Here is a 20,650-nt window from a genome sequence, read left to right as displayed (position 1 = left end):
GAGACAGAGGCAGGGGAATCAGGAGTTCAAGGTCGTCTTTGGCTACATTGAGGGCAGTCTATGTTACCATTTTTTTTCTTTAGCCCTGCCTTTCTCCCATTCCACTTTTCCTATTGATTTTCGTGAGTATACATTGTCTTTCTTTACATGGTAGCTACTGAAACATTTCGTATAAATTTAATTTTAAAATCTGGTTAACCAAGTGCACCATTTTCCTAAACCTACAAAAATCTCACAAAGTTTGAATTCTTGTTCCCTGAGCCGACATTCTAACGTTGTCCAGTTCTTCAGGTTTGTTGGTTTATCCCTTCAAGTAAAAAGATTGGTCAATGGGACAGTTTGTTCAAATTTAACTAGGTGGCTGCTCTTTTCTCGGCTAAGCATTCCTTGTTTCATACTGCTATTCTTCACTGGTTTTTCTTTCATCCTGAAATACAACTTTTAGATTCTTTAGTTGGGGGTCTAGGGACATTACACCCTCTGGGTTTTGTTCAATCCTCAGTGTCATTATTTCTCATATTAATAAAGAATCTTTATGACAGCCCTGGACTAAGGCAGGCCTCGAGCTCTGCCTTATCAGGACTCTGGACCTTGGGGAAATGCCTTCCTATCTCTGGGCAGGTGTTCCTTTGGCAGGCCATGGTAAATGATCTCCACGGGCCCTTCTAGCTCTCATATTCTACAAGTAGAACGAAATGGGTGACACACAACATTAGACAACAGAGAACAGAACAGAGTTGTCAAAGAGTATCAGCTGACTGAGAAAATGGAGAGACAGGAAAGTAAAATTACATCCTACATGCCCTTTTTGATTGTAACATCCCGAATTTCCCTGAATATTAGTGATTTAATTGCCATTTGTCCAAAGACGTGCCTTGTATAGGGCAGCTTTGTAAACAGCGGTCTCTGTGAGAGCCCCACCCACCCACCCACAGTTCTCAGATGTTCTACTATCAGTAAATGCAAACCGGATGCTGAGGAGAGGGCAGCTGAGGCCTGAGTGCCAAAGAGAAGCGAGGGGTGCTCTCTGGCTTTGTGACAGGGGAGTCAGCTGGGCTCTACTTAACTTAACCTGAGGCTTAGTGGACTAGGCACTTTGGTTTTCCTGCCCATCTGCTACATGAAAAAATGAACTTCTTAAGTGATGGTCTTGGGTTATTTTCTACTCTTCTTAGAATATAAACGAGGACAAAATAATCACAGAACCATCAAAAATGATGAGGTGCAAAGTTTGAAAATGCGGCCACTCAATCTTGTATCTGATTCTTTCACCCCTTTCTCGTAGTGATTTGTACATGCTTATCCACTCGGCCCCGTTATGGATTATACCTGCATCCCTCGAGGTACCAAGCAAAGAGTGGATTGTAAAGGTTTGAGAAAGTCATAATACAAGTGGAGAAAAATGTGAGTCGTTGAGTGAAGGTAGAAACCCCACCAATTCCACCTCAAAATTGCATCTAGCATTAAAAGACCACCCCCCTCGACACTTTTTGCAGAGTCCAGACAGAGGGTGCTGAAGTGACTTGAGAGCATGTGAGAAGTTGAGCTCATCTGTGTTGATGGAGTGGGGACTGCATGCTCTTGTGGCATACTTGCTCTGAGAGGCATTCCCATTCTCAGAGGACCATATGGAAAGCAACTGGTGAAAAAAAAATGAATCACAGTAACTGGGCTTAAGAGAAAAGGAAACAGATCATCTGACTCCAAAAGAACTCCACACATAGGCAAGAAAGTGGAATGAGAAGTTTATTGGATATCTAAATATAAAGTAGTTGCTTTACAGAAAAAAGAATGTGATTTTCATATTTATTCTCATAAGAGCACTGGGAAAACATAATCAAACCTGATAGAATGTAAATAAAAACATTTTAATATAATTGAATAATGTGTAAGTACAGAAGAAATTACCCAAATCACGGTCTTATAACACAACTTATTCTGATTTTCATAAGGAACCATGTGTGCTGCTGTGGGGATGTCAGGGGTGGTTTACGAGGCAGTGAATGCATGCACTTTGCTTACACTGTGGAAATACCATGGCTCTATTAGTATCACACACATGAAAAAAAGCCCTGTTCTCCACGCTTTTGTGTAGCTTTCCCTGTTGGAACTGTTACTGAGACTCACAGCTGCTGGTGGGGCTGCGGTTGTGATTAGCTCGGAGGAAGTGCCTGCTCCCGGCAGGCACACTTAGCACAGAGGAAGCCTGACAGCTCTCCTCCCCTGCCCTTGACCTGTCCCAGTAAATATGACTTAGTTTTCATATCAAGCTATTCACACAGAGATTTTGGAATTTTCTAGCATGGAAATCGGATCATGTCAATAATAGAAAACGATTAGTGTTGAAATTAGATAGAGATAAAAAGGATCACCAACAGGAGAAATGTTTTGGGGGAGAAGTACTGCCCAACTCTCTTTAAAAAAATCAACCTGGCTCCAATCATGATGCTACTAAAGAAGTGTGGCCATACTCCTGGAGCTACTCCTCAGTGCCATTGGTCCCTCAGCTCTGCTTTGGGTTGCTGGGCTCCTATATGGGAAGCAGAGTGGTGGATGACTACGATGCCATCAAATGTGTCTTCTACAGCTTGCCGCCTTTCCTTTCATTGGGTAAAACTGGGTGGGGGAAGTGGCATTTCATGGTAGCTTTGTGACCAAGAGGACATCACGGTGTGTCCCTTCAGAAAGGCTAAGTGGACACATCTTACTTTCCTCAGAGGCATACTGAAGAGTATGTGGAGCCAAGTGACTTAGAAGGGAAGGAAACGACTTGGCAAGTGTAATCTGCCAGCTGGTTGAGTCAGACGACACATTGAGAATAATCTTTTCTGGAACCATGTCCTCCCTTCAACTCTTCCATAATCATCCAGTATGGCTATCTACCTCAGCATATTTACCTGGCTCATCTCCTCCTGCCACCCTTGGGTAACAAGTCACCCTTCCAGGCTGTGCTGTCGCCTCATCACAAACATCCAGAGTCCCTGTGTCGTTGACTGAGCTCCAGGAACAAAACCCCTCAAATAGCACGCACTAGTATTCTTAGGAGCTGGAGTAAAAATGATTCAGGGATCTGGCAGGGGCACCTGGCCCCCGAGCCTACATCCCCTATAGCCAAGTCTTTTCTTTAGTTTTCTCTAAGTTAGCCCAAGAGATAAAAGAAACCTGCTGACATGCTAAATTTAGCAATGCTTAGTTTACAAACACACACATGACACATATTAATTGCCTTTTTTTTTCCCCCCTGACTAAATGTTCGTGAGCATCTTATTGCCATAGAGTACAGGTTCCTCAGCAGTTTGCCACTGTTCCTGGCATATAAAGGCAAAGTGGCTGTATCAGCAGGAAGTGCCGGGGACTCTGTTTCAGCCCATTTCACGGTAGCCACGGTAGGGGAGATTGGAAATGAGCCACTTCCTTACATTTGGCGATGCTTCCGTATCTCAGCACCTACTCCTTCTGATGGTGTTTTTGAAGGCTGAACAGTACGACTCTGGGTACCGTGTGTACATACATATGTAGGAATAACGTTTATGTTTCTCAGAATAGGCACTTTTTGAAGGCAGTACATCTAAAAGTAAAGTTAATAGAGCCTATATTTAGCATCCATCTTCTCACTTTGCTGATGTGTATGCTGAACAGAAGATCACAGATTTGAATCAGTCTCACAGAGGCCGGAGTCGGCAAATGGCTATATTCGGAGCTGGGAAAGTCTTGCCAACTCAACTGTAGCTGTTAAAAAGGCAGACTTGGAGAAGGTGCAATCATTTTTCTCAAAGGTGATGGCACAGAAGGAGAAAAGCCTGTGACAAAGCCGTGAAATGACAGTCTGGGTGTGCCGTTCAGGCAAAATGACTCTCCCTGGGCCCTGCGTCTTTGGGTCACATTCACTTGGTGGCATAGGCTTACTACTTAGAAAGTTCATCTCATAACTGCACACATTCCCATACTCAGCAGTAGAGAAAGAAAAGCCCCAAATTTGTTAATGATAAAGGTGTAGACTCAGACAAGACAAAACAAAACCCAGGTTAACTCACTACACAGAGCACACACAGAGCTCAGAGCTCCCTGCAGCTGTACAAGTTTGGCTGCTAAGTGTAAGGTTTTGCATAAGGCACACAGTTCCACATAGCAGTCTTATTCACGCTCAAGAACCAGACAGCCACGTGTCATATTTAATTCTATCTTCTTCTTGACATGTTTCTGGAAAAAGTGAAGAACACAATTCAGATCCTCGAAGGGGAACTATTCTACCTTTCATGAATGAGGAAAGAGGTCTTGGATGATGTGCTTATCAGGTGTCCCAAGTGACAAATGGGTAGTAAAGGCTAGTCACTGAAAAGTTATTTTGCTACTACTTTACTGCAAAACATTTACGATCGGATCAGTTTCCGGAGTCTACATCTCATCTAAGACACATCTCAGTTCAGACTTTCCACTTGAGGTAGAAGGAGGGTAATAGGCTAATTGAGTTTGCTACCAAGTGAATGAGGTCTATGGCAGTATGACTTCTGGCGATGTAATCCCACACACTGATGTAACTGACACTCTTCTAGAAACCAAGAAGAACACAAAAGATTACTATAATGCACATATCACCTAAATATCAGTTCCCACCTTACTATTTGCTAGGCAAAGTAAGACCATTCTCATTGTTGGTATTTAAATTATGAAAATCCCTTTGCTCCCATTCTGTGTTTGAAGGTCCGAAACACATTAGAGGCAGATACCTCATAACCTGGCCAACTTCTATTCCTCTAATTACTAAGTGAGCTATCCAAAGGCAAAGAGGGATGAAGAGGAAGCAGGTTGTTTTTCTTTCACACAAGTCTCCCCTAAGAAATAAAGTAAAAGGGGTTTGAGAGATGATGTAGATATGAAAGCTAGCTCTGCCTATTTTGTAATTTCTGATTGAGAAATGAAACTAAATAGTTTGGCAAGTAAAGATATTCAGACTTCATATTTATTCACGATGGAGAATGTGGATTTGTGAAACCAATTATTAATTCTTACACCTCAATATGAAGCAAAGCAGATGCTATAGAAAACAACAGCACAATGCCCCAAGAATGCTTATTCTTTACCCCTTTTCTGACAGAAACAGAGACTCAAGCAAGAGAGATAAACACTTCACTTTCTACTCCTGAATCAAATTGCCTTGACATATTTAAGAGATAAATAGATTCACATAAAATTTAAGTAGCTTTCTCTTTTCCTTTTTGGAAGCTATGAAAATGGGTCAGGTCTAGGAATTATTAATTTCCTGGCCTGAAGAGTTGAAATGTTTTAAAATAAGATTTCTTTTTTTGGAGAATCAGCTTTTTTGGTGAAGGTGTGTGTGTGTGTGTGTGTGTGTGTGTGTGTGTGTGTGTGTGTGTGTGTGTGTGTGTTTCAAAGAAAACACTATTGTGCTTTCTCTAATCTTTGGAACTATATTATATAGGGTGGAAGAAGGGAAATTTTCATTCCCCCTTTTGTCCTTTCTTTATATTATATGAAGGCAAGCCAGGATGTGTGATTGATTCATGAAGATAACTGAAAACTATTTCCATGAAGGAGTACCCTTACACATTCACCTCTTTATTGTCCTTTTGTCTAATGAGATGGGACAGCACTACAGAAGCAAGTCTCTCCTCAAGTAACTGAGGAGAGATCTGGTAATTCTGAGAAGAACTCAACAGGTTTCATTGATCTATAGCTTGGGTGGACTACCCCATCTGTGCCAGAGGAAATGCTTCCCATTCTACCAGCCATAAGATCCATCAAACCTCTCAGAAAGATAAGACACCTTTCCGGCCTGTGGCTGTGAGTGCTTGGGCAATGATGGCCAACCTTCTGGTCCTCTCGGTGTCCTCTATTTCCCTTGTGGGAAGACTTGGAAAAGGCTCGGAGGCCATTCGTCATTTTACTTGCCTTTTCCTAATCTCAGGGAACAGGCAGATGAGTGGCCTGATGGAGCAGAGACTTTAGGGAGGAAAACGCCTAACTTACAAATTAGGGTATCTGAAAGGTTTTCTAGATTTAGTGCAGATGTAATGTGGATAAAAGATATTTTAATTAATCAATGGATTTGCAACTGGTAGCAAATAGCCAGAAGGTAGAAAAGAGAAAGAAAGGCCTGACAGCCCCTGGATGCACAGCTTCTCAGGGAGTCAGCCACAAGAGGGGTGCCCAATTGTTGAGTTGTGATGTGGGCTGGCTTATAGAATGTACCCGGGGTCCTCCAAGTAGGATTTTTTGTTGTCTTTGTTAAGAACATAATGCTAACCTCCTTGTGATGAGGGTATATTAATCACAAAAGTGCAACAGCCTGAGAGGTACCACCTATCAAATGATGAAGGCTAAATTTCAGAAAGGTCAGTCATTCAATAGCGCTTGTTTAGGCCTTTTGGTCATGGGCTTATTGGATCAGAAATCCTTTGTGTCAGCATAAGGCTCTTGGCAGGCTCTACATAAATGTGAACAGATAGAGACACTAAAATGTTTTTGTTTGTTTGTTTGTTTTGTTTTAACCTATAGCAGTTTCTGCCTCTGTGGGATGTACATAATGGCCCATGGGAGGGAGGGCTTTCCTAAAACTCAGGTCACCTCGGCACACTACTGTATTCTAAAGGATACAGTCTCCATTGATATCCTGAACCTGACAGGTCCAGAGAGGTTTGCCATTGATGTAAACCAACACTCTCTGGGGAGACTTGCTGCCATGTGCCTCTGCTCAACTGTTGGCTCTCAGTGGCCTTTGCTCCACAGGCTTCATCACAGTGCTGGTCACAAAGACCCGTGGCTTCCCACAAGATGACACAGATATGTGCAAGCTCTGAATGATCTGCAACACTATGATACACATGCACACCTGCCACTGATAACCACATGGCCCCTGTGAATTTCCGTGTTTTTTTTTTAAACAGAGCCTTCAGTACCCTGTAAGAAGTGTGTGACAGGGTTGGGTACATGCCCAGATCTCACACTTACTGGCTACATTGCTTTTGGCAAGTCACTTAATGATTCTGAACCTCAGCTTTCTCTTCTAGGACAGGGCTATTAATAACCATCTTCCCAGGGCTGTTCTATGTGTGAAAGCAGTTTGTAAGCTCTCTCAGGAATTTTATTATTTTACAGCTCTGAAATCCACCCATAGGTGCTACCTACCCAGGGGCGGAGAACAGGCTCTTGCTGTAGGGGTCTCAAATTCAAAGCCGGGGTAGAAGAGACACAATCTTCTCCTTCCAAAGACTAATGATTGCTAGCAGAACTGTAACCCGGGGCAACTGTGAGAGAATTTATACGTTTATACATGAAATGCAGCATCACACATTCCTTCCTTAAGGATGGTATGTTTTTGTGCTGAAGAACTGATCAGAAGTGATGAGTTTTTAGCAGTCCCACCATACTTTCTGACTTTTTCCTTGTGAAAGCTGGAGTTTACACAGTGATGTTTCCCAACATTTTAAAGGTCATCATCAGTGGGTCAGATCAATGGAGCAAAATGTTCACGGGACAGTTACTAAGGAAGGGCACGAAGTTATCTGACCATTGTCAGGACGGTTTGTTTCCTGAATAGAAAATACAACCAAGAGAATTCACACAAAGTCTAACATGTGATTGTCAGAAATCATTTTGACTGTTTTTATGGATGTTTAAAGCTTTTCTACTCCTTGGCTAAAAACAGAAGTTGTTTTTAAAAGTCACACATCCCCCCAAAACCAAACAAATACAATGGAGGTAAAAACAGGGGGGAAGCTGGTATTTTATTTTGTTTCATAGGTTTGTTTTATGAACCCAGGAAAACATAAGCCCAAAGACTGGCCCTGTTTTAATTAATGACAAGGACAGCTGAAACAAAGAGACTTCCTCACAGGGTGCTGAGTTCCTTGACCGGCACCATTTGAGAAAACTTCACTGTGCAGCATGGAGTCGGTAAGAGAACTGGACACACCAAGTGTGACAGAGGACTGGGAGCCCTCACTGCGTTCCTAGAAGAACAAAAAAGTAGACAAGGCCTGCTTGTTCCTTTCTGAGGGTTCAAAAGACAGGCACACAGCTGCAAGAGCTGAGGATGTAGTGTGGTTCAATAAGAATGCACTTGTTGCAACAAAGACAACAGGAAGCTGTTTCTGACCAATCATCCCCTCCTCCAGCTGGAATGTTGATGGGAAGGGATTAACAGCTTATTTTTCTTTGCTGACTTTCCTCTCTCACTGAGCCTGAGTATCTGAGAGCTTCTCTTGCTGTTACTAAGACTCCAGAATCCATGCATCATGGCCAATGCATTTTTGCAGCAAGGAGCCTATGCTGTCCTGTTGGGCCTTTAAGGACTCTTCCTCCAACTTCCCAATGAAGCCAGTAAGTCAGCCTAGGGTGTCCTCACATGTCCTCCCAGAACTCCCACAGAGACCATGGTGAGAAACTAGTCTTTCCCATGCCACACTCCTCCCTAGGAAGAAGTACAGACTGACCTTATTGCAGTCAGCTTGAACCTCTCAGAGTGATTCAACAATGATCATTAAAACAAGATCAGCTAAGGAATAAGGATATTAAGGAGACAAAACAAGATAAATCCTGAACTCTTAAGGAGAGGACAAACTGATCATGGAAGGAAGCTGCTTGCTTTAGACACAAATATTAGGAATGAAATGGAAGACTTTTGACACCAAAGACTAATATTGATGCAGAACTTACAAGTGTCAAGAGTCTTTTTTTGTATCCATCACGGGAAAATAGACAGCAAGATCCTCGAGAAGACAAGCAGAAAGGCAAAGGACACGGGAGCCTTTATGAGGCCAGGCAGCAGGACTCTTGTGGAGGGAATACGCCTTAGCTCACTCCCTCGCTTCTCAATGACTTGGATTCTGTCAGCACCACAGACCTCGATGCAACAAGTTAAAACAAACAGACCAAACAGCACAGGAAATAAGAGGGCTGTTGTGCACACGTGATCCACTGTTAGGAGGGAATTCTCATCAAGGGAGTTCCTCAGTTACCTTTGAAGGATCGGCATTCCTTTTCCTTTCAACCCCAAGAAAAGTGCTTTCACCCACCCTGATGGACAGCACTTGCGGAGCCACAGAGTAGATGGGAATGGAATTAGGAACTATTGGGGGGTCATGCTGACACGGGAAACAGGAGAGTAACAGGCACTGTCAATGTCAATGTCAATAAATGAGAAGCTGAAGGACTTGGTGCTATCAAAGCCACAGAGGTGAAGAGTCTAGAATCTAGACTGGTTCTATGTAATTTTCCAGCTAGGCTGGGTTGCTTTGAGTAGTATTCCACACTGGCCACATCCAGTGATAAATGTTAGAGTCATCAGTCACGAAAGCAAGAGAATGCAGATCTTTATACGGACCATAACACTGTCTACCCAGGCACTGCCCTCAAGTATGTTTGTTTGTGTTCAGCAAGACCTCCCAGCACTGGGGTAGAGCACGAGGTGACATGGTGACATCTGTATTCCTGGCAGAACATTCTGCTTCTCAGATTGAGAACTGAATTTAGAAGTTACGTTCAAAGATAAGTTCATAGAGTGCATTTGTGCCTATTTAAACAGTCTTCTGTCTAAACAGTAGATGACTATCAGTTAGATGAATGAAGTTTTATCTTGCTTCTAAGTGGATGAGCGTCTTGGAAAACTTAACTTAGCCCTTCATTCTAAATATTACAAAAGAATTTGAGTATTTGTAGTATGCTAATTTTTAACAAATGCTAGAAGTAGAGATACTTATCATCCTGCTTAGACATTGCCATAAAACAAATACCAATCAGAAGCAAAGAGAAAAGATACGAGCATTTTTTTTTCCAATCAGATGGATAAAAATGTGTCTTTTACATAGCTTTCCACAATTAGTCATATGCATGGTAGCTAACTAAAATATTGTCTAAAATTTCTGCATAAGGAAGGAAAAATTAAAACAGAGAAGTAAATTAGTATCTTTCTTCTCTGTACTAAGGGAAAATATGCCTGCAAAATAATCTGCATTCTAAGAAGAGTTCTAGTGCTAACCTACCCCTTGCAAATACTGTGAGTGAATTATTATCATTTCATATGGACCATGGGTTAAGCACTGCAATGTTAAAAACTGGGAAAATTAATAGTTTCCCCTTGCCACAAGGAAAATTATCAAGTTAATTTCAATGGGACAAAATCATGTTCTGTCACTAAAAATCCAAGTGTTTTGTGGTCAAAACGCTTTTGAGTTAAAAACAAATCACAGTCTAGCTTAGAGAGTTCACTTTGCATATCCACAGGTGAGACAACTAGATCCGTTTTCAAGAAGGACTCTATGAGCTAAGTCCCCAACAAGGCCTCATTAAAACACAGCTGAAAGACTACATCTCCCTCTAGGAATACACACAACCTAAAGAGTATGCCCCTGTAAAACACGGGTTTTCTGGATCGTAAGTATATGTTCTGGTACCTTTCTCTTCTAATGCAATCATAATGTTATGGTATCCTAACTAGACTAAAGAGACGACCCTAATAGGGCAGTGTTAATAGGCACAATGGAAAAAAGGAATAGAGAGAGAGGGAGGGAGGGAGGGAGAGAGAGAGGGAGGAGGAAAGGAGAGAAGAAGGCAAGGGGCTAAGCGCTTGCGTTAGATCACAGTAGCTTTGGCCAGGTTAATTGTAAAAGGTCTGAGATAAAGCTATGCCAACCAAACCCACAGCACCACAGCAGTTTCCAATGATCAAGCGACTACATAACTTGTCCTGAAATATTCATGGCTGCACCATAATCACAACTTGATCAATAATCAAGACTGTTCCTTATTAATTCAAACAAATAACACGATTTTAAAATGTGTGTGCTACATGGGTGTTACAGGCTCAAGTCTCTGTCTTTATCTGAGTAAAGCAAGAGGAAGATCAAATCACAAGCATTTACAACACCTAACAGATCACTTTGGCCATGAGCATGCTCTCGTCGACACTCATGAGGTCCTTCCAAAACTGAAGAAACAATATATTAAGATGGAAGTGATGCAGCTCTCCCCTACCCTCCATTTTGTGTGTGTGTGTGTGTGTGTGTGTGTGTGTGTGTGTGTGTGTGTGTTACATCTTTGAGATCTGGGGTTTAGTATTTCTATTACTGAACAATAGTCATAGTAGTGTAAACAAGATTATTTAAAAATAAGGCACAATTATGGATTGTTTTTGATTGTCTCTCATGAAAGTGCACCAGAAGAGCCATCCCAGGACATGGACTTGAGGCACATTTTGCAGAGGTATCTTTTTCGGTTGCTGGTTGTCTACAGATGGCTGAAGCAGGGGTATGGAACATGCTGTCATATTTCATTCATAACACACATGTACTGTAGCTTCAGGCAACAGATGGACAATCACTTGTTTAAACTACAAATGTGAAATACTAAGGTACAATGGCAATATTTCTAGAAATGTATATATATATATAAAAATGCCTTTCCAAGCCAAGAGGGATGGCGAGAGGCTGGGAGGTGGCATCCGTGTTTCCCTGATCTCCCTAGCAGCTGCCATAATTTTCCCGACACCCTTCAAAACTTGATAATGGAAGGATCAGGGGGGCAACCAACACAGAGCTGACAGGAGAAGCCCAAACCATATCAAATAGAAATAACACTCTTATTCCTGACTGGTTCACATTAATAGGATTTGTAGTAACTAAGAAGATGGTTGGCAGAGTCCTGTCTCTGGTCTATCAACACTCTATTGCAGTCTCACAGAGAGTGTGTTCTCCTTCCCCTGGACCCAAATACGAAATAGCTGTTCATCATCATTCAAGTCCATACTTCTTAAAAGCCCACCATAGATGTATTTGCAGACATTTTCATAGAAAACAATTAGTGTTTTCAAGTGCATTTCATTAATCAGCATACAACCCATGTAGTAATTGTGATCAGAGAGGTCATTCCAACAGGGAGAGCCACACGCTAGTGACAGGAAAAAGCCCACACCTTTGAGCTGCAGAGATGGCAATATTTCAGGAATGCTGAGGCCTTGAGCTATGACTTGTGATGATGTCTTTGTGAGTTTTAAAGGCAATTTTGTTTGCCCAGCTCCATATTGAGCCAGTCTGAAATGGGAACCCCAACAGCTACAAAGCCTTATTCTGGATGTGAGGCTTAGCTATGGCAGAGTGTTTGTCTGTTTCATGCAAGGCTCAGAGATCCATCCCCACCACTATCAAAATAGAAAGAGAATCTTACTTTGAAATGTTCTCTGCAGAGCTCGTGACAGTGGGTTTTTTCCTTATCTATGTATTTCATTTGATACAGAATAACCAAGTGTTTGTGCTCTTGATATTTAAACAATTCAGATAGAATTTGACAAGTTTTCTGTTACAAACATTATATTTTTTTCTGTTTATGTATTTAAATGATAGTGAGGCAATATATCAAAAGACAATGTGTATAATAATTAAAGTAATATGATCCTTATATCTCTAGAGTAGGCAAAACTTTATGTGGCTAAAAGAGTAAAGAACAGAGTGACTAGGTATTATTTAAATCAAATTCGTAGTAGGAGGAAACAAGAAAGCAATGTAAATCATATATTAAAGAAATTGCAGAATAAAGTGGTAGGATCCTTTATACGTATTAGACCTTGTGAAAGAAAAACATCTAATTCTAAATATTTCTGTATATGTGTATGTGCACATTCGTTATTATAAAAGGATAAGTCTATATTAAAAAGAAATTCACTTTAAAAATCTTTGGTGAAGACACTCTGAGGTTACTGGATGAGAAGGCACTGAGAAGGCTGTAAGCAGGCAGAGCTCTGCCCAGAAAACCTCAGGGAAGAAGCTGTGGCAGGCAGCATTTTCCGATAACTCTCGCATGTAAACATCTGGTTGCAGAAGGAGTTAAATGTAACAAACAAGTAGGATGTTATTGCTCTAGAGTATAAAAATTACATAAATTCTTCCTCTGTTGTCTAAATTTATAGCAATATGACTGCATTTCTAGACACAATTCCTGCCCTCATTAAACTGGGCTCTACTTTTGGTGTAAAGACAATTTCCTGAACTGTTTTATGGTGAACATTTGAGAGAGAGTCTAAGCAGACTGTATTGCCATCTCGACTGTCTGACGGGCAGTGTTCTCTGAGGTCACTGGCACAGCCGAGCCTTTGATTTGGAAGACAGGAATTCAGGGATAGAGCCACCACCATATCCTGAAATCCACAGGCTGCCCTCCATGACTCTCGCGAGAAGAGAAGCAAGGTAGGAGCAGGCAGTAGAGGAAGCCCCTGCCATCCATAGCTCTGGGGATTCAAACTGCTTAGCGAGCAAAGTAAATAAGCCACAGATCGACCCAGAGGAGCTGAGTGACAAAGGCTTAGGGGTTTCTTTTAATCACTTTCATGATGACTTCTATTCAAGTAAAATAAACTTTATGGAATTCCTGAGGCATGGCTTTGCAATTTTAAACATGCACAAGTAATTAAAAAAAAATTTGCTCTAAATGTTAAAATTAAAACTGTCAGACTAGAAGATCATCATGTCATAAAGATTTAAAAAAAAAAATAGAAAAGTAACAGAAGGGCTGGGGACGCAGGAGCGGCAGGGCGCTTGTCAAGTGCGTGAGGGCCGGGTTCAACTCCCAGCACCGCCTAAGAGAGATACAAAGGTATTTGTGGGATTTAAGGTGACTATATTTCTAGGACTGGGTGTTAGCTACAGAGGGATTCATTATATTATTATTTATACCCTTCTGTATATTTAAAGTACTCCATAATTTAAAAGTATATATTTGTAGAAGATTTAAAGAGAGGTTTGGGAAATCTCATCCCAAGATACTGAGCAGTGAGTTCACAAAATGGCCAGCTGCGACTGCTAAGCGAGGTCTCTCCTCTCAACAAAGCCCACTGGCTCCAGTTGGCAAGCAAGCGTTTCACTGGCTAATAAGAGTTCGCAGAAAGATTCTCGGCAGCCATTCTGCATATTTTTAGCTCAGAAAGACAATTTTGTTTTCAGTGATTGTCTTTAAAAGTGTGGTGTAAATGTCACATTGAAGATAGGAATATGTCTCCTGCAATATGTACTTGAGTTGCAGAAGGATTATAAGAATAATAAGACTCGGGTTTCACAATCTTTTCCCAGCTTTTCTTCCTTTTTTAAAGAAGACGAAACATGGTTACATAACTTCATTTTATGTGTCCCAATTTGCAATTTTCAGGAAAAAAAAAACAGATTTGGGTCACTATAAAATGAAAGAAAGGTAAGATTTTGATTCCTTTTTAATACATATCCTTCTGTAGATAGATGTTAACTGTAGTAACCATGCTTGTGTATTAGGAGAAAATTCACGGTACTTCTAAGATGAAGTATTGGACAGAATTGGAAATGTACCAAAAGCAAGTCTGCCTTATGTGCAGATAGGGTGGTGAGGAAAATCTCAAGGTAGAACTGTTGAAATATAATGGGCTTTTCAAATACAAATAGCAATCCTTTGGCTAGCATTTCCCACGTGGCTTCTTTAGCTCAGTAGTGAAATCTGGTTCTTTCTCCACTTTTTAGCTATTGGCCAATAAACATTTTCAAATGAGCCTTGACCACTGGGCACTACAGATTACGAATTTGGATAACTGCAAACTAAATTTGGGCTCCTGCTAATCTATGTATCTTTTTCACATAAATCCTTTATAGCCCAGCGGAAAAAATGCACAACCACCTCCCCACTTTATGTTTACCAGGAGCCGAGAGCGGCGCAGCACAATGGGAGAATTCACCTTTGCCATACCTGGCGACAGGATGGCTAACTTCTGTAGCCACAGCCAGAGGGAAAGGTGGCCGGACGGGACAGCAAGCTAACAGCACCTGCAGGCTGGCACATTCACCCAGGGAAGATCACGTGACAGCAAATACCACACTAAACATCTATTGAACCAGATGAAAAGTGAGACAAGCACGGGGATTAACAGTTCCAGGAATGCAGAAGTGAATGGGACGGGGCATAATCTGTGCAAAAATGTGGAAGTCCTTGCAACAAAGGCTCACCAAGGCCCTACATGATTCAATGTGAAATGTGTATTTGGTAGGAACTTCGACAAATGCCATCATGTATGTGCTTCTAAAGGAAAGGTTAACAGCAGGTGAAGAACAGAGACCATCCCAGGGGTTGAGAACTTTGCCTCTATTTTTCTATTTCTTCTCTTCTCTTTTTCTCGTGTTTCACTCTTCTCCGCGCAGCAGCTAGGCGGCGGCTGACTCTACAGGTCGGTGCTTGCCTTGGCGGTCAACACCCTGATGCGGGCTGAGTTGCAGGTCTTGCAGAGGATGTGTCCATCCAAGGGATAGCAGCCTTGGTTGTCTCCTTCAGACAGAAGACCACCACAATCCTAGGGAAACAAAGACAGAGGGGATGGAAGTGATATTGGGAAGCTCGGCACAAACCCAGCCTCCCGAGCCTTCTTTACAAGGCCTCTTCTGTAATGTGCCCACTGCACCCCACCCTTAGTACATGGCATAGCAGATGGTCGATGAAAGTGAATTAGAGGTTAATAACCTAAGTGCAAATGGTAGCCAGGAGTGGTGGGGCACACCTTGGATCCCAGCACTGGGAAGGAAGAGGCAGGTGGGCCTCTGTGAGTTTGAGGCCAGCCTGGTCTACAGAACAAATTCTAGGCCAGCAAGGACTATAGAGACTCTGTCTCCAAACAGAACAAACTCGAATAGTCTAAAACGACTCTTTTAGTCACTGAATATAAAAACATAGTACAAGTAGGAAAGAGTCTACAGCTCTCAGCTCTCAGGGCTTAATTAGCTTTCCTAAACAACAGTAAGGGAAAATAAAGTACAGTCCCTAATGTACACTACCCTTAATTTTAGTATCTCGTTAAAAGAGTGGACAGGTGTAAGAATGGAAGTTTATGGCTATTTAAATCAGAGAAAAGTGATTTCTGTCATGTAGGAAGGCTACCAATGGCTGTTGTATATTTACTGCAATTGCAGCAAGGACACAAAATTGCAAGGGCTGGGAGGACTAACAGTACGTCATACTTTCCAAAAGGGATGATAGCACAGGAGAGAGGGACACACATTATAACGGGAGACAAGTTCCCCAGGTGCCGCTGTTAGGTCTGTGACTGTCTGTACAGGCTGGACACAAGACTGAATGCCATTCTGAAAATAATTAAGGCAGTTTCTACCTTACCAAGCTTTTGGGATGGTCAAAGCAGGTAATGGATGTGAAAGCACTCTGTAAAAAATATGCAGAGTTGCATATGTGCAAAGGATTGCGCTAGTGTTGGTATTGGTGAAGGTCCACTCTGTAAAGCAATGGTAGCATTGAATGCCAGCCCTTGCCTTTAGGAGAAATGGGAGTTTGCTTGGAGAATAAACAGAGCCATGTTTAGCATTGTGTGCCCTGCTCACTTTAAGAGAAGCTATCACAGGCCGTGAAGCCTGCAAAGCTCCCCTCTGCTCTCTAAGAGTAGCAAGGAGATAAATGAAGCCATGTCTACAGCTGACAAATAAAGAGGGCTGACCCAAAGTACGACAGCAGACACAACTATGATCCATGGGAAGTTTGGCTTTGCCAAAAAGAACCAGTGGTATATTATTGTACTTCGAGATGTCTTCAGGCACTGAGTAATGGAACTAAACAAAAAATTATTTCAAATCCCGAAAACATCATTCATAGATGGCACAGTTTTAATTCTGTATGTGTGTGCGTGTGTGCATGTGTGTGTGTGTGTGTGTGTGTGTGTGTGTGTGTGTGTGTGTGTGTTCCTCTGTCTTTCTCCTTGTTACTGTTTAAGATGGAGTCTCCCAGTGAATCTAGGACTCACTTTAAGTCAGCCAGATGAGTGATCAATAAGCTCTAAGGATGTGAACAGCCCAGCAGACCCTCCTCTTTCTCCTTCCCCAAATGCTGGTGTTACTGCACACGCCACGGCGCCTGCTTTTCACGTGGGTGCCTGGGATCCAAATGTAGATCTCTGCACTTGTGGGACGAGTCCATTACTGATGGAGCCATTTTCCCTGCCCAATTTAAAGTCTTTAAGGAGTTGTCATCTACAGTCATTTGGATCCTGTAAGCAGTCCAAAGTTGACCACAGGACTGGAAAGATGGATGTCAGAGTCATAGCACCCCAAGGAGCTACACAGGAAAAAGTCAGAAGGGAGAGTGGAATGGTCTGCCTGGTGTTTTTCAGGGAAACAGGTTGGACAAGAACAGTAGCTTGCCATCTTCCAATTCAGTGCTCTCCCCATTTTATGATTTTGTTTCTGAAAGCTGCTCAGCACTTAAAAGCAAATCTAATTTGTACAGCACACTGGACGCAAAAACACAAGTCAAAGCCTGTGGGTGTGCGATGGAGTATGTGGGGAACTTTGGTGGAGGTGGCGCTTCTTGGCGCCCTAGTATCTCCTGGAAAATGACCTCTAAAGTGTCTCCACACTCTTGTGGCCTCATACTGGGTCACTGGAGAGATGATGGCTGAACACCGATGTTCTCTTTTCTTCCCTGGTCATAGACCTCACACAAAGGCTGTTGGTTTGTTAATGTATTTCTTCATGTTAACCTTGGAGAGGGGCACATAACCTGAGCTTTATGGATGAACAAAGCACAGTGTAAAAACAGATGGTCAGTTATAGGCAAGGCAGTGGATGGAGTGGACAAATTCTCCGGGGCTCTCAGAGCCTTGCCAGCCTGCAGCCTTGGGCATTAGTTAGACTATGTGGACAAGGGGATGAGAAAGTCTGCATCCCACGCAGACCGGAGAAGGGGTTGAAAAGTGCCGTATCCACAAGAGCTTGTAGACAAAGAAAACTGTTTGGAAGGAGGGGCCTGGGGAGCTCATAGAAGAAGGTAAAATATTTTAAAGCCATTTTCTCTGCCCTTTGCTGTATTAATGGCTACATGTCCCCAGAGTGTCAGCTAAGTTCCTCTTCTCACTTCCAGGCTGGTTATGGGTATGCCTTATATATTCTCACAGTCTGACCCTGTGCTGACTTGTCCACAGCTCTTAGCAGTTGTAACCTCTTAAGTGACACCTGGAAGCTAACTACTAAATAAATAAACCTCTCTGGCTTTGAATGAGAAGTTCCTGCACCTCTGAAATGAATGAATTCTTGTCCTTCTCATTGGGTGATAATGGCCCCTCTGCCCAAAGAAGCAGTTAACCAAATCATAAGTTACAGATTCATCATCACCATCATCATTGCCTTTCCTCTAGCTTAATAGTTTACACTGTCCTGGGACATACAGTTCTGTGTTTCGGTCTCATAGCTACATCTGGAGGAGTAAGAATTTGAAGCATTTGTACAGAGAGAGGGATTGTTCAGAGTGGGATAAGATGTGTGATGTCACTGCCTTAACAGCCTGTGTCAGAGCGGACTCCTGTCTGATCACTCCAAGGCCTTTGCTAGGCACCAAGGTCTCCAGGCTACACGACTGCTCTGACGTGGGGATGCCACAGACCTCACAGCGGTAGCAGTGCACGTGGAAATCACGGTCCAGAGCCACAATGCGGACGGTCTCCTCCTGGCCTGGGGCAGGCATGATAGGTTCCTTGCACACAGAACAGCGTGGGGCAAATTTCCTGAAAACAGACAGAATTCTGGTGAGATGTCGAGTGCACAGGCGGATGGAGAGGGACACAGCAGCGAAGGGAAGGCGTAAAGCCACAGGCTGACACCTGGTCTGCACTTCCTGTGTGACCTTGACCTAAAGAGAGCGGGACAGTAGACAGAGGCTTTGACAGAGGTGCACACTCCGTGTCTGCCAGGGAAGAGGGTGTGGACTGCTCTGTATAGAGAACCTTCAGGAACTCTTTAGCAGGCAGCATGGATGAGCAGCAATCCTGTGCATAGAACCACGCTAGGCATGACCTAGCTGAACATAGGAAACAAGGTCCTGCCTGAACATGGATGGACATAGGTCCTGGTAGGCTCTTATTTGCTTCCAGATGTTAGTGTGCCTTCCTTGTGCCCTAGACAAATCCCCAAATTAGGAATCTCTACAGATTTTTTCTTTAAAATGTGTCTTCAATCCCAGACCACAAAAAGCCTCACATACACAGGTTTTACCAAACGGCAAAGGTTAGTGGTTTACTATGTATTTTCTGAAACACTTGCAATGGTAAAGTTCACATTGCTTATGATTTGTTTGTAGGAGGGATTTTAGCATGATCAGAGTCTATATAAACACACATGTAAGGTTTTGAAGCTATTGGTAAAGAACTTTCACATATTTCTTAATTTATTATTTGCTAACAACTTTTTTGTCTTAGCAGATTAGCAGGCTGAAAAATGGGCTATGAATCCATCTGTATTTTCTAGAATTTAAGGATAGCATTTGTGAAGATGTGGAATGAGACACAATTTGGAATGGACACAGATAAGAACTGAAAAAAAAAATGGTTAAAGGACACACAGAACCAGCCCATCTGAAATCCTAGTACTGGAGAGGCTGAGGCAGGAGGATCACGCTAAGTTCCAATGTAGCCTGGGCTACAGAGTGAGCTCCTGTTTCAAAACACTAAAAACAAATGACAAAGGAATATACAGAGAGATATTGAGCAAGTAACTAAAGTTTTTCATGGAAATAGTTTTAAGATTAATGATGTTAAAATTTATCTACTTGTAGTAAGACTTAAAAGGAAATAATGATAGTCATCTAACTCTCTGCCGAGCACTTCACGGTTGTCATAGCATTTTTACATACATTATACTCTGTATGTACATTTTAATTTTCCTGGCGGCACCCAAAAGGCATCTGTATGGCTGTAATCTAAATAAATATGAATTAAGTAGCAGATCGATTGATTGCTGTGAAAGGAAAATTAAGAGGATCATGGTACAACTGCAGTAGTAATCAGGGTTGTTATAATTGATATTTTATGCAAGAAGTTTATATGCAGTGGCAAAAATTGCTTTGGATTACCTGATTATTTTTGAATCTGGGTTATCAGTAGTAAAAGACACAGACTCCTGATGTCAACTGCAGAACTTCCTTTCCCCGGCTGCGAGGTCACTGGGAGGGCAGAAGTAGCCGCAGCCTCCTCCAGTTTTCCCGGGCAGATACATTCCTCTAGGACACGCTTTCTTTTCTTTTTTGACTTTACCTATTTAGAAGTAACTACTTCTATGTCCTTGGTGACCACTATATTGGTTCATACAGAGGAATTTGAGCAACACCTAATGCCACGAACCACCTGCTCTATTTTTCTGTGAGAAAGGCATTATTAGATTTGATGTCTGGCCTCCTGGTCCTTCTCTAGAGTGTCTGTAGCTGTGTTCTCAGTAACCAATCACCCTTCCTTAGCAAAGCTGAGAGGCAAGAGCTGCTGTCACTGTGCTGTCATGATCTGAGGCGGAGTTTTCCAATGCTTAGCTCGCCAAGTGGATGATAATAATAATAAATAGGGCGACAGCAGTTTTGATGGTTACTGTTTATTAAGTGCCTGTTACATGCCAAGTTCTGTTAGACACTGTACACATTATTTTCTGTTGATAGTCATGTTATTAGGAAGCGTTTTTATCATTTTTTTTCATCAGTCAAGGGAGCCATGAACCTAGTCATTTCACATCCAACATATTTTTGGCAATTAACAAATGAATGCCAAATTAAACAACCAAATGGATCAATGCTATGGTTTGGATATGAAATCGTCCCTTCGGGCTCATATACTCGGCACTGAGCTGTCAACAGATGAACCGCTGGGAGGTGA

General features: G+C 42.2%; 1 protein-coding gene across 3 annotated transcripts in view; it reads right to left on the bottom strand.

The window, feature by feature from the left end:
- Positions 1-1,730: 1,730 nt before the first annotated feature.
- Lpp (LIM domain containing preferred translocation partner in lipoma) overlaps positions 1,731-20,650 on the bottom strand; it is a 615,165-nt gene continuing 596,245 nt past the window's right edge. For all 3 annotated transcript variants that reach the window (XM_052753866.1, XM_052753868.1, XM_052753867.1), the window contains exons 11-12: positions 18,400-18,520; positions 1,731-15,313 (exon numbers count right to left, since the gene is read on the bottom strand). In XM_052753866.1, coding sequence (XP_052609826.1) covers positions 15,185-15,313; positions 18,400-18,520 — 250 coding nt within the window. In that variant the 3' untranslated portion in view covers positions 1,731-15,184. The remainder of the gene's footprint in view (positions 15,314-18,399; positions 18,521-20,650) is intronic.

This window comes from Peromyscus californicus, unplaced genomic scaffold, assembly GCF_007827085.1.
Source record: "Peromyscus californicus insignis strain IS unplaced genomic scaffold, ASM782708v3 Scaffold_25__1_contigs__length_3188244, whole genome shotgun sequence".
In the NCBI taxonomy this organism is placed as follows: Eukaryota; Metazoa; Chordata; class Mammalia; order Rodentia; family Cricetidae; genus Peromyscus; species Peromyscus californicus.
The sequence above is the reverse complement of the archived record's forward strand: the minus strand, read 5'-3'. Positions and strand labels throughout refer to the sequence as shown.